Genomic DNA, 14,977 nt, shown 5'->3' on the forward strand with positions numbered 1-14,977 from the left:
CTATCTATCTATCTATCTATCTGTCTGTCTGTCTGTCTGTCTGTCTGTCTGTCTATCTATCTCTCTGTCTATCTGTCTGTCTGTCTGTCTGTCTATCTATCTCTCTGTCTGTCTGTCTGTCTGTCTGTCTGTCTGTCTGTCTGTCTGTCTGTCTGTCTGTCTGTCTGTCTGTCTGTCTGTCTGTCTGTCTGTCTGTCTGTCTGTCTGTCTGTCTGTCTGTCTATCTATCTATCTATCTATCTATCTATCTATCTATCTATCTATCTATCTATCTATCTATCTATCTATCTATCTATCTATCTATCTATCTATCTATCTATCTATCTATCTATCTATCTATCTATCTATCTATCTATCTATCTATGAGTTTGCGACTCCATCAGGTTACTTCCCCAGCTAAACCCAGCAACGATTTCAAGCTGTGGGTGGACTGGGACAATGCAGACTTGGTGTCTTATCCAAGGACACATCATTATCATGAGCAGGATTCAAACCCAGATCTACATATTGGGAAGCTAACTCCTTGTCCACTGTGGTACAAGAAGAAAATGCTAAAATAATAGTTTTATCATATTGTAAAATTGTCTGTTAAAGTCCAGCGAAGTCAGTGTTACAAACATTTAGAGGTTGATGTCTGTCCTTCCACACTGCAATTACAGAGGACCAGTAAATTACATTTATATTTATTTTCAAGGAAATACAGGCATCATGTGTTCACCCATGTGGATATCTAACCATCCTAGAAGGGCAACACCCAAACACTTGAAAGTACACAAATTTGTGAACCTAATGGGATTATTTGGAAATACAATGGCATTAGGGGTAGTATACAGTATTTCTCAGAGAATAAGTCGCACTTATTGAAAAATACCTCTTGACGAAGAAAAACCCATATATGTCACACTGGAGTATAAGTTGCACCTTTTTCTGTATTATGGGCTCTTTAATTTGGATTTTTTGTGTATTGTTGTAATGAACTTTAATATTGTTATTTATTCTTTATTTTTTTAGTTACTATTGGAGTTTATTTTGTTTAGTACATCAGGGTGAATGTGAGGCATTATTCTAAAGTGCTTTGAGCGACTAATGCAGATGGAAAACTGCTATGTAAATGCAGTCCATTTACCATTTTACCATTTAGTAATTAATTTAGTAGAAAGTCCTATATAAATAGTAATCATAATTTTATTAACACCACATGTGTTTTTATTAAACTAGTAAGTAAATAATTACAACTTATGAATTGTAATATATATTATAAATATATATGATTAAAAATGTGCTTTTGCTGTTTTTGAAAGTCATGTTCAGAGATCAAATATTTTGCAATACCATGACTCAAGCTGCCACATTTCAAGTCACTCAACTTTCGAATTCTACAAATACACTATAATAAAATAGTTTTAGAAATTACAATGGATGGACAAACAAAGAAACAAGTCATTTACAATTTCCAACTTTTGGTTACTTTTTGGAAGTCAAAGTCAAGGTCAGATATGCTTTTCCAAACCCCAATTCTATCCTAATTCCCAAACTCAAGTTGCCCCATGGTTTTTAATTTTACAATTTAGAAGTACTGTATTTTCCAACAACACACACTGTATTTTCCAAAAACACAGCTCTTTAATGTGTACTTTTATTACTGGCATTTACTCTTTTGTTAATGGTGTTTAAATCGAAGTTATATACTGGAGTATAAATCACAGGACCTCCCAAAGTAGTGTAATAAACAATACATGACTCATATGCCAGAAAATATGTTTGCAGAATTTTTCTAGAATTCTATAATCTTTATCAGACAGAAGAACAAACATTTGGGATTATGTGGGTTAATGCTCATTGGTGGGTTTTTTGTTTTTACCATCAGGGTGGTAATTAGGGGACATGGTGGATCATTAACATTTTCATAATGACAAATTTCTGTTCTTTTGTCCACATTCTTTCCTGTACAGGTAATCCAACACCCACCAGTGTAACATATCAGTCTCCCATCATTAAAAACCCGGACGTTCGCAGCGCCATCGAGGGGGTGAAGTACATCGCAGAGACCATGAAATCTGATGAAGAATCTAATAATGTAAGACAACATCTCCCTGAACCAGCAATGGATACTGCAGACAAACACAAACACGTTTTAAAGTCATTTTCACAAACCAGATTACACCAGATCCCTCAGACAGCTTACTTTAATTTAACAAATATTTAGAATTTTTTTATTTATCTGGACCAAAATATCACGGCAAACAAAAATGTGATCCAGTAACTACACAACAACAGCTTTTGATATTCTTTCAAATTACACCAAGAAGAATTTAAAGCTACAGTGTGTAAGATTTAGTGTCATCTAGTGGCGAGTTTGCACATTGTATTATATCATCACCAGTCATGATATTATATCCAGTCATGTTTTTGCTTGGCGATGGGGATTCATGCTGCCCTTGCCTTCTTTTGCGATAAACAATATGTATGAAGCTCCATTTCACAAAAATAAGGGTTCTCAAACTTGTTAGCCTGAACTAGCAGCCAGTAGACATAGAGGGGAGTAACCACTGATTCCTTTTCTTTTTTTTCCCTCTCCCAGCTGCATTGCAAAGTGTGAAAGGCAGAGTAAGTGTGTCCTTTTTGGGCTACTGTATCGGCATGACTTTACAAAATGGCAGCCTACACAAGGGGGGCCCACTCTCATGTAAACATGAAGGACTCATTCTAAGCTCATGAAAACATGTCAGTTTGTTGTTGCAAGTAATTATACACTAATGAACAGATGGTTATGAATGCTATATTACGTTTCTAATAAGCACCTCTAAATCCTACACATTGTAGCTTTAAAGCTCTGGAGTCATCTGACGCGTCTCCACGTAAAAGTCACATGACCAAATGAAGCGGTCCTCCCATCAAATCCATCAGACTCTAAGTCTCCGTTTGCATGTTTTGAAATAGAGGACCTCAAACTATATACCAGTTTTTAAATTCTGTTGATAGGCCTAGTATAACTTGAATTATGATTAATAATTTCCGTGATGTTTTTTTCCTGAATCTTATGGTCAGTTTTAGTGCATGCATTTGCATAAAGTCACAGCAAACTGAGCTCTGTCTCGCTGCAGGAGAGGCAGAGTACAAAACCATGCCTTAGGGCCCCTTCACACATAGTACATATCAGGGCAAATCACGGTGAAACAGCTCGTATGAGCGAACCACAAAAACATTGAGCCATGTGCCAGGCGTGAACACAGTGCGAGCAGCGTGTGGAACGACATCGAGCAACTGCTGTGGAAAAAAAATAGATGTATGGGATTCAAACCTACAATTTACAAAAGCTCTGATTGCCAGCCAGAAACTTTACCACTGTGCTATCATCATTGTCCTATAAAAGGTGCGGAAAAATGCCTGAAATCAAGAAGGAGATAAACTTATTTAAAAAGAAAAAACAAACAAAAAAAACACACACCATAAAACCAACATCGCATTTTATTGAATCCCTCTTATCGAGCGAATAATACAAGTATGAACCATCTGTTCCTCTGTAGATGATGACCCATGGTCACAGACGTGCAGTCACGAAATAACATGAATGATGCCGTGCGCTCTTATGTCCACATCTACTGGCCTGGTGTGTCCAGCCGGCCAGTGCGCTTCTGGCCCGACACGCGTGTCCTGTCGACGGTGCGCCGCAGGACAGACACCGGGTCATGTGGAACAGAGCTCACGTGGGTGACGTAACAGTCTGATCGCCCACTGCTTGTTATGATCTTACTGTCCGTTTCACCCGTTTCAGCCTGTCAATGTGCGCGCTGTGCACTCGCTCGCTGCAGCCCATCGCAACAGCGATATATGTTTTTATGTATGTCCACGTGAGGACAGCAAGCAGACACATGCGCATCACAGTGGACAGTTGTTAGTTCATGTCCTTCCAAACATGATACATGTCCCCCAGCTGGGATGTCCAGAACCAGAGATCTCAACAGCTGTAGCTGTCGCCGGCCACGCCCACTGTCAGTTCAGCACACACACCAATGTGTCACTCTGTGTCTGTGTTATGTGATCATTTCTTTTTAGTTATTTTTACTGCTATTTAGTTATTCCCTCCATCCACAACACATCCGCCACGTGTTGCGGATGGGAGGTGGGGAGTGCAACACATGCGCAATTAACATGCATGGCACGTGTTGCGGGGGTAGCCGACACTCTGGCACACCACATGTGCGTTTCTGTTTTTCAGCACCACACTCGTGGGGGTACTTAGATAATTTCACAGCCAGCTCAAAAGTGATCGTCTGCTGACTGTTTTCATGTTAACAGCACGAATGGCCACATATTTTCTAAGTGCCAAGTGAGTGGTGTTAGATGTTCGTGTGTGTCACTTGGAATTTGGCCGGCACGTGCCACAAGAGGATTTAAATGGGCTCTCGCAGAACACTTTGTCTTTCAGCCACTGCTGTGCACAAATAGTTGTAGCAACAGGTGTATGTGGCATTAGAGGCAGCTCCGGTTTTACACGAATTCCTGTTTTGTGCACAATTCGACCACATTCGTACTATGTGTGAAGGGGTCCTTACCCTTTATCATTGGTCGAAAAGTGCACGACCTAAGCCAATCAAAAATCATCAATCCATGTGGCGTGGTCTGAGGACATTCTGGTCAAAATGCCACCAAAGGCAGACAAAAGTACCAACACTGCCTCCAGGTGGACAACAGAAGTGACACTCCTGTAGGTGAGGCCTGTGTCAATCTGTCAGGTTTTGGACAGGAATTGTTATTTGAGTGGCATCTTACTGTTTTATAAAAAGTTGTACAAAAAACACTTGAAGCATTTCCTGCATTTTAATGTAAATACGTAGTTATATATAGCTGTTGTTTGCTACATTTGTACATATGTTTTTGAAATTTACAATTTATATTTGCATTCTGAGTTCTAAAAGGGGTTTGTTAAACATGTTTGTGACTTTCACAGCAAAAAAACAAACTTTTATCTGTTCGTATTTTATGTTTTTGTGCAAATTTAGGTTCATTGTGTAAATAAAGTATGTTAGAATGAAAGAAACATGTAAAGTCACACAGGGGATGTTGTGCTGAAAAAAATGACACCAAACAAGGAAAACTGTTTTTTTTAAAGGTAAATTATAAAGGTAAAACCAAAAGTAGTCAAAAACGGCCAATTATACCCTGAACTCCAGATGGTTAGGTAAGGTCAACAAAGCCTGTAAGTACGTCAAAGAGTCCTGGCTTTAGTCTAAACTATGCTGTCACCAAAGAGTTATTTTCTGTTTGGTACATACCCACATCCAAACTGTGACTTCATCTTCTCCTCATATTGCCTCAGGCCGCAGAGGAGTGGAAGTTTGTCGCCATGGTTCTAGATCACATCCTGCTCTGCGTCTTCATGGCCGTGTGCATCATTGGGACACTTGCCGTCTTTGCCGGGAGACTCATCGAGCTCAACATGCTGTAGCTGCCGACCAGACTGATATGACTGGATGAGTTCAGGTCGTGTTTGATCTCCTCCAGACTCCCAAACATACACACAGCATGAGTTAAAGTTTTCTCATGGGTCAAATGTGTGTGTGAGGTCGCTGCAGTAAAGCAGGTGTCTCGTGATTCAAAATGGGTCATACTTGAAGCAGTCGTTGCAAATATTTTTCTAAAAAGTGTTTGTAGTTTGTTTTTCTAGGCGGAAACGGACATTAATGCAACTTGAAAACAAACAAGTAACCACCTTCTAATTATTTGTATTTTTTTTTAGTTATGAAATCTAAGTTAAATAACTGCAAGATATTAAATTATACGTACTTTACCATCTTTAAAGATATTAACTCTTTATTAGACAAAGGTAAGCTATGACTGATATACTAAGTCGTAATTACAAGATAGTCTCATTATTACATTATTATTATGTTAATATGCAATACTGAAACATAATTATGAAACGCTTAATATGATGTGCTGAGTCATAGTCATGAGATACTGAATTGCAATTACAAGATGCTGCTGTGAGACGATTATGAGACACAGTCATAAAGTGTCAAATCATAATTATGAGTTCCTGATTTACAATTGCAGGATCCTGGCATTATTAAGAGATGCTGCAAGTCATAACTATGAGACTGCTAAGCCAATCATAAGATACTAAAACAATTATAGCATGCTGATCATTAGATGCCGTCATAATTATGAGAGATTAAGTCGTAATTATAGGAAATTAAGTCATAACTGAATGTTTTTGAATAATATTTGCAATATGTTGCAATAACTGTGAGATTGCTGAGATGCTAAGTCATATCTATGAGATACTAAGTTATAATTATGACATACTGAAGCTTAATTATGAGATGTTGGGTATGTGACACTAAGTCATGTAAGACATTTATGAGAAAGTGAAGCATAACTATGAGATGCCATGTCATAATTATGAGACTGAACAATAACTATAGGAAACTAAGTCATAGTTACAAGTTTCAGAATCACAATAGCAAGAGGTAGCAAGAATTATGAATTATAAATCAGAACTTTGAGTTACTAAGTCCTAATTATGAGATGCTGAATTATAATTATGAGCAAATGTGATATTAAGTCGTACTTATAAGAAGCTAAACCAATTATGAGGAACTTAAGCATAATTATGAGATGCTTTGTCATAATTATAGGAAATTAATAACTACAAGTTTCCAAATCATATTTCCAAGATGCAGCAATAACGAGATGTTAAATCATAACTAACAGATGCGAATCAGACTTGTGAAACACTAAGTCCTGAGATAACATGTTGTAATTATGAGAAGCGTTCCCTAATTATGGGAATTGGTAATTATGAGAATTCATTAAGTTAAACAAAAATGATTATAAAATTCTAGCTAACTGATGAGATTTATGGCCAAACTGCCATTGTTTTTTGGCAGGTCGGTTGGAGTTTTGTATTTAAAAAACTCACACAGTGAGTGATCTGAAGATTAACAAATCAACCTTTTATTCGGAACAACTCTGTTCTACCAAATGGGTCGCGACCTCAGCGAGCTCATGTGCACGGAGGTCTCGGCCTTTGGAGCACGAGATATTTTCTTGACAGTGTTTTGTTGTTTTGTTTTACCTGATGATCGACTGACTTCTAATCTATTTATAAGTTAACCTTGTGATTTGTGTAACAATCATTTTTCCAATTCTAATACTGTAGTTTTCTATAAATTTGTTGTAAATCTGCTGTTATGTATCTTAGACTACTTGTTTTGTCTTGCATTCTCCAAATAACAATGTATCTGTTTAATCTGAATAATGAATGTGTGCAAATTGCATTTTAAAGTTATAAATGATAATAACTCTAGTTTTTTCCTTTTTTTGTGACCGTAATTAGATGGACTGTGAGCAACACATTGGCATCTTTCTTTCATTTACTCCTGGAGGATAGTGAGGTAGTTTCTCCTCGGCAGGATGAAACTAAAACTAAGTAGAAAGGCACACAGAGTGCACACATCTGCCAAAGCTCATCATCTTTAATGTGATGGATGTACAGAGGGGGGCAATGCTCCAAACTACAAATTACTTTAAGACCACTGTGTCATGATAAAAATACAAAAACCCTTTTATAACCTAAAGCAAAAAATGTTTAAAATCAGAAAAACAAATATGTAACAACTTTAAAAGCATCATAGCAAAAACCCTTTTTTTTAATTGCTTAACTATATTCTTATTTTGAAGTTTTACTTATAATTGCTGCAGTGTTGCAATCTTGTCTGTGACGAGCAATGGAGGGCAACTTGATTTATTTTGCAGCTTTTGATTCCTTTGAAGAAGTGTTCTTTGTTGTGTGTTTTGTATAAATTTGCATACATGTAAAATAGAGTGAAAAATAAAGTCATAACATACACTTAGAGTTGATCATTTTCAGTTACTGGAGCATAAAACTCACTGCTGTTACCCTCATCACACTGAAAAGTAAATTCATGGTGATACAGACAAAAATAAAAAAATAAAATAAAAGGGGCTGATGCAAGTTTGTATGCTCGGAACAAACAATTTATTTTAATGACTTCATCATGACACAATGTATATGCCAATCAATTACAAATAACTTGCTGATCAATATACGTAAACTTTAGCTCATCTCTTTCGCTCTGCTGGTTACGGAGATATAGCAGAAAATATGTTTTTCGCACCATGTTTTCATTGACTATGACCATTGTCCGATCTTCCCCAAAAGTTAATCATCTTGAGATATCTTCCCAAGTAACATTCCCACCACGTTTGATGAAATCTGTCCTGAAGTTTTTTAGTTCACAGACAGAAACACACACACACACGATTACAATATCCTGCTTTACGGTTTCTCCAGTGAACAGCATTAAAGAATAAATCAAACTACAGGGCGTTTCCTTTGATGCTGAAATACTTTATTAGGCGTGTCGTACACACACACAGGACAGCCAGCACGGGCAAACAAGGACCTGACAAATCCAGCAACTAAAAATACAAACAATTCAGAATTTCACTCATTTTAAAATAAAAGCCTCATTATTATTACCTACTTGCACTGAAATTCTAAGGGTCAGCAGACTTGTCTGGAAAAGTATTCATTAAAAGACTAAAATATTAAGCTGTGATTACAGTGTACAAATATCAAACATTTCATGAAATAATTTTGTCAATTGTGAGTACAGTAGATGAATTGTTTTGTTTCGGTGATGGGAAGAAAAAGAAAAAGAAAGCATGACTACTGCACCAATAAAGTATATATACCTTTAAGTTCTGCAAATGTTATTGTCATGAAACGTTGAGGCTGCAAAATCTGAATGTGAGGGGAAAAAAGTTCCCATTAGACAAGAGAACAACAAAGAGATTCCTCTACAGACCAATTTATCATAACACACACAAAAAAGTTTGTTTTATTTTTTTTTCACAAACACCAACAGAGCAGAGCTGCCCGAAAGTGCCAAAAAAAAAAAAACAAACAAACCCACAAACAAATAACAGCAGCAACCGAGGCACATATTAAGACAGCATCACTTAGTGTCGACATTAAAAACTTTAAATTAATCTACTGGAACAGCAACACATTAACACTTCAAACGTGTGGTTTAGCCTTCAGATAGCTGCAGCATGTGAACAGGTTTGGCAGCATTGAGGTGATTACAAACTTCAAACTGAGCAGCACACCACACCTGAACGCCAGTAAAACACAATAAATACAAAGAGAAACTCAGTGCAACATCCAGGAAATAACACAACACTTTTGGCAAAATGACCATGAAGTATGCAACAGCTACAGAAAAAAAATTTGTAGTCTTAACTAGTTGTTTTTCAAATGATGTATCAATTTTATAGATGATTATATACTGCATTTTCCAGAGTATAGGTTGCATTTTTTTCCCCTGTATGTGGAACTCTCATTTTAAGACAGCACTTCCCTGGTGACAAGTTGAACAACTGACAGGAACTCAGTATAGCACATGTGCACACCACAGCCTGTGCTGTTACTCAACATAGGGACTTTTAAACAGCAAAAATAAGCAAGATGGACAAATAAAATGTGAGTCAGTTTGACATTTTTCATAACTGTAAGTTGTGCTTGTCAGGAGCTTAGCTTATCCTTCCGGCAAACCTTAGTATCTTAAAATTCAAAAACTGTAAAACTCCATCCATCCATTTTCTATACCCAATCATTCCAATTGAGGGTCACCGTGGGGGGCTGGAGCCTATCCCACCAGTCATAGGGCACGAGGCGTGGTCCACCTTGGACAGGACACCAGTCTGTCGCTGGGCCACATATAGAAAAACAAACACATTCACACCCGCATGGACACCTATGGACAATTTAAAGTTTCCAGTACACCTATCTTGGATGTTTTTGGATGAGGGAGGAAGCCGGAGCACCCGGAGAGAATCCACGCAAACACGGGAAGAACATGCTACCTCTACACAGAAAGGATGGGATGCGATCCCACAACCTTCTTGCTGTGAGGCAACAGTGCTAACCACTAAGCCACTGTGCTGCCTGAACTGTAAAACTCCCAAAATCTAAATATTTATAGAATAATAATGATAGGTCAAAGCTCTACATGTCAAATAAATAAATCATTCATTTCTGACATTTAAATGCTTTTTTTTTTATTTTGGGTTTCAAGGAGGAAATGTACCAGAAGCGCTACAATGCTCAGATTACCTGCTAGATGGCAACAAAACCTGATCAAATGCACTGCAAGGTCTCGACTGTGTATTCATCTGATTAAATATGATGGGTTGATAGCAAGAAATCAACATTGTGTTTTTGTTTTTTGCCCTTATGGGCAACTTACTTTTTTTTTTTTTTTAAATCAGCTGTTTAACTTGGGATTTTTGTGCATTGTTGAAGAATACTTTTATTACTGAAATTTATTCTTGTATTATTGGAATTTATTTTTTTAGTGCATTTATTTATGGGAAAGCCCAATATATATAGTCATTAGTATTAATAATGAATATTTGAATTCCTCCTTTGTATACAGTAAAACTCACAGATAATGGATTCAGGTGGACTAGTGAATTTTGTCCGTTATAATCAAAATCCATATATAAAACAAACAAAATCCATCAAATGTATAAAACGGACAAAATCTGTTATAGGTATAAAAATAGACTAAATCCGTTATATGTATTTAACGGGTTAGTTATAGTTAGGAGGTGCTGAACGATCTACGGGGAATCCCCAGCACCAATCAGGTTTATGTATTTCGTTGATTAAACGCCTGACCTTAAATCGGGACCTGCCTCATTTAATGACCATGTCAAAACTTTGTCTGAAAACATAAATTAATTAAATAAATAAGCGCCGGGAATTATGTGAATTAAAAACATTACATTTGGTTGAGTCACTCTTTTTCTAAGTCTGCTGCAGAGTGGCCTAAAGCCTGACTTTTTCTCGATTCATTTGTTCTTCAGTGAGCTTCACTTCATACAATCATCAACCTCCAAACCAACGGTATGGTATGTGCAATTTCCCTCCATGAATTGCGGGTCATTTGAGCGTCTTTTTCCGACTCAGTGTTGTAAAGTTGTTCATATTTGCAGACTTTTCTGCTAAACACATTTGATTCATGATCAAAATGTAATGAGTGTGCACACTGCAGAAACATTTAATATATGACAGGAGAGGAAGGGGAACATCCCACTAGTCCGAAGGTTCAGGTCAATAAAATAATATATTTTGATGACAAGTTTCAGTAGGCTGTATGACGAGCTGTGTACTTGCATGTGCTTTTCGTTTCAATTATGATGATACAACAGTGAATGTTACTTTAATTTAAAAAGAAAACATCACTTTGTTTTTAACTTCGCTGGTTATAAAGATGCACCATACAATGTTATGTGAAACTTGGCTTAAACCTACAGCTGTCCTTCCCTTAAATGAGGCCTACCCACCAGCATATACATTTAGTCACGTCCCTCGTAATGCGAAGCAAGGTGGGGGTGTTGGTCTTATTTATAAATCTAGGTTTAGCTTATTAGCTGTTGGGGGTCACAAATATAACTCTTTTGAGCATCTGATTGTCTGCTCTGCTCAGGATATTACGCATTGCCAAGGTCAGAAGAATAAAATCAACCATATTACTTTGTCACTGTATATAGGCCTCCTGGCCCATATTTGGAATTCTTAGATGAATTTGGTGTGTTCATCTCTAAATTGTCAACTAGTGCAGATAACGTTCTGATCATTGGTGACTTTAACGTTCATACAAATAAGCCTTCTGATCCCCTCCGCAAATCATTTATGGGAATTGTGGATGCATTAGGATTTTGGCAATGCATTCGGGACTTGACACACATTAGTGGAAATACCCTGGATCTGGTTCTAGCACATGGTATTGCTGTCACGAATATTGACATTATGCCTCTTACATCAGTGGTCTCTGATCACTCATTAAGTTTACAGTTTCGCTGCTGTGTTTAGTGGAACAACAACCTTATATATCACTACAGCAATGCATCAACTCCTCAACTAAGACTGAACTTGAAGCTAGATTGCCTGATGTCTTAGCTTCACATTTGGCAAATACCCAATCAGTAGACAGTCTTGTGGATAGTTTAAACTCAGTGCCCAAAACTGCACTCGAAATGATTATGCCACCTGTGTTAAAACCGCACTCCCCCAAAACACAGTCACCATGGTTCAATGATTACCTGCATAATCTCAAGCATAAGGCTAGAGGTCTAGAACGGAAATGGTGTAGTTCAAAATTAGTAGTATTCCACCTTGTGTGGCGTGATGCCATCTTAGACTATAAGCATGCATTGCTGGCTACAGAGCAGACCTATTACTATGATTTGATCAACAAAAACAAGCATAACTCAAAGTTCTTGTTTGACATGGTGGCAACACTTATTCATGGACAACCTCCTGTAGTTCGCTCTCCTTTTACAGCACAAGATTTCCTGGATTACCTTGAGAAGAAAATAGAAGACATTAGCTTAAACATATCCCAGCATGCCTCAACCCAGCCACTACACCCTGCTATTGAGGTGGGTGCCATTACTAAGGTATTACCTAGATTTACAGAATTTGAGAGTATCTCTCTAGGCATGCTGACAAAACTCGTAACAACAAAAAGCACAACCTACATATCCTATACCAACAAAACTGTTTAAGGACCTGTGGCCCACTCTTGGGCCGACTGTGCTGGAAATTATTCATCTTTCTTTAACTTCTGGATCTATTCCTAAATGTTTCAATTCTGCAGTGATTAAACCATTACTTAAGAAAGCTAATCTTGACCCTAGTGTATTGAAAAACTATCGCCCGATATCAAATCTATCATTTTGCTCTAAAATTCTGGAAAAAGTGGTGTCACGGCAGCTCGTGGTCTATCTTACTGAGAATAATCTCTTTGAGTCACTGCAGTCTGCTTTTGGAAAATATCATTCCACAGAGATGGTTCTCACTAAAGTGGTGAATGATCTTCTGCTTGAAATGGATTCGGACACCACTACGGTTCTGGTGCTGTTAGATTTCAGTGCTGCATTTGATACCGTAGATCATCATATTCTACTTGACAGGCTGGAAAATCACTTTGGGATTACTGGGAGTGCCCTTTCATGGTTGACGTCACACTTGCCCAGTCGTTCTCATTGATTTGTACAGTAACACTACCTCTAACCTTAGTGACATGAAATTTGGGGTTCCATGTCTTAGGCTGCCTGCTTTTCTCCCTTTACATAGCACCCCTTGGGCACATATTGTGGCGTTTTGGGATTACCTTTCTATGCTGATGATAGTTATAAATACCGATAACTGCTGGTAATCTCATCCACATAAAATCCTGAGAAGATTGCCTTGCATCAGTGAGACGTTGGATGTCTAGAAACATCCTACTTTTAAATTCTAAGACTGAAATGATGGTTCTTGGTCCAGTGAGATCAGATTTTAAGGTTCTGCTACTAATCTATAAAATTGTTCACGGACTGGCACCTCCCTACCTAGCTGACCTAATTAAAACTTACGTACCGGCCTGGGATTTGCGTTCTCAGGGTGCAAGACTACTTTGTGTCCCTAGGGTGAATAAGAAGTCTGCGGGGCATAGAGCTTTCTCTTATCATGCCCCTGTTCTGTGGAATGATCTCCCCGCGTCAACAAAACAGTCAGATTCTGTAGAGATTTTCAACTCCAGACTTAAGACGCACTTATTTTCCCTTCTGTACGGCTAGCATACTGGCATAGTATAGTTCTGTGCTTTTTATTCTTTTAATTAATTTTATTAGGAAACGGAGCATGCCGCAGCCTCAACTTGACCTAAAGTCTGGGTCTTTTAGTGAAGCTCAGGGCTCGTGGCCGGCGATCACCTTAGTATCCTGTTTTTCTTGTTGTTTAATGCTGACAAATTATCCAGTATTTCTTGTCTTTCTGATGCCTGATTCTGTTTTTTTTTCCTCTCTGTTAAGGTGCAGCTCCATCCAGAGATGGGTGTCATATTTGTGCTGAAGACCCTCCTGTCCTGTGCACCAACAGCATTTCCTGTATAATCGTTTTGTGAATTGTTCTGTAATTTATATCTGTAGCATGGCCCAAGCAGAGGGTCACCCCTTTGATCCTGGTCTGCTTGAGGTTTCTTACTCAGAGGGAGTTTTTCCTTACCAATGCTGCTCTGGGGATTAGTAAGGTTAGACCTCACTTGTGTGAGGCGCCTTGAGGCAACTCTGTTGTGATTTGGCGCTATATAAAGGAAAATAAATTGAAATTAAAATGTAAATGTCATACACACTATTCTGTAATTACGACTTTGGCATTTAACTGAAATGGCAATTATCTGTGAACTGCAATATTTGCTTTAATTTGAAATAAAGACACACACAGACTACTGAACTTTGGACTAGTGAACCTTCAGACTAGTGAACCCTTCCCAGAGGAAGGAGTGAAACCTGAAAAGTGACAAATCACAGCCTTTTGCAGTCTCCATCATTTAGCAGGTGCACAGGTTCACAGCCAGGAAGAGGGTTCTGATCACCACACCCAGGGTTATGTCAATCAATCAATCAATTTTTTTTTATATAGCGCCAAATCACAACAAACAGTTGCCCCAAGGCGCTTTATATTGTAAGGCAAGGCCATACAATAATTACGTAAAACTCCAACGGTCAAAACGACCCCCTGTGAGCAAGCACTTGGCTACAGTGGGAAGGAAAAACTCCCTTTTAACAGGAAGAAACCTCCAGCAGAACCAGGCTCAGGGAGGGGCAGTCTTCTGCTGGGACTGGTTGGGGCTGAAAGAGAGAACCAGGAAAAAGACATGCTATGTTATGTTATGTTTCACACATAACATAACACACCATATGTGTTATGTTATGTTTCACACATAACACCTATGGTGTTATGTGTGAAACATAACACCATATTACAGTGCAGGCAACAAGCATCATTTTGTTAATAATCTCTGGGCTTGAATGACACCCTGCCTCATTTAGGTCTCGGGTCTGCACACGGTTTGAAAAAAGATTAATGTCCAGTCTTGTAATCACAGAAACA

The 14,977-nt window shown here is 38.1% G+C and overlaps 1 protein-coding gene across 1 annotated transcript in view; it reads left to right on the forward strand.

Moving 5' to 3' along the window:
* The window catches only part of chrna1 (cholinergic receptor, nicotinic, alpha 1 (muscle)), a 39,815-nt gene extending 34,116 nt beyond the window's left edge, over window positions 1–5,699 (forward strand). The window contains exons 9-10 of the mRNA XM_034185353.1: window positions 1,953–2,077; window positions 5,321–5,699. Of these exons, the coding sequence (XP_034041244.1) occupies window positions 1,953–2,077; window positions 5,321–5,449 (254 nt within the window). The 3' untranslated portion in view covers window positions 5,450–5,699. The remainder of the gene's footprint in view (window positions 1–1,952; window positions 2,078–5,320) is intronic.
* Window positions 5,700–14,977: the final 9,278 nt, after the last annotated feature.

Source organism: Thalassophryne amazonica, chromosome 13, assembly GCF_902500255.1.
Source record: "Thalassophryne amazonica chromosome 13, fThaAma1.1, whole genome shotgun sequence".
NCBI lineage: Eukaryota > Metazoa > Chordata > Actinopteri > Batrachoidiformes > Batrachoididae > Thalassophryne > Thalassophryne amazonica.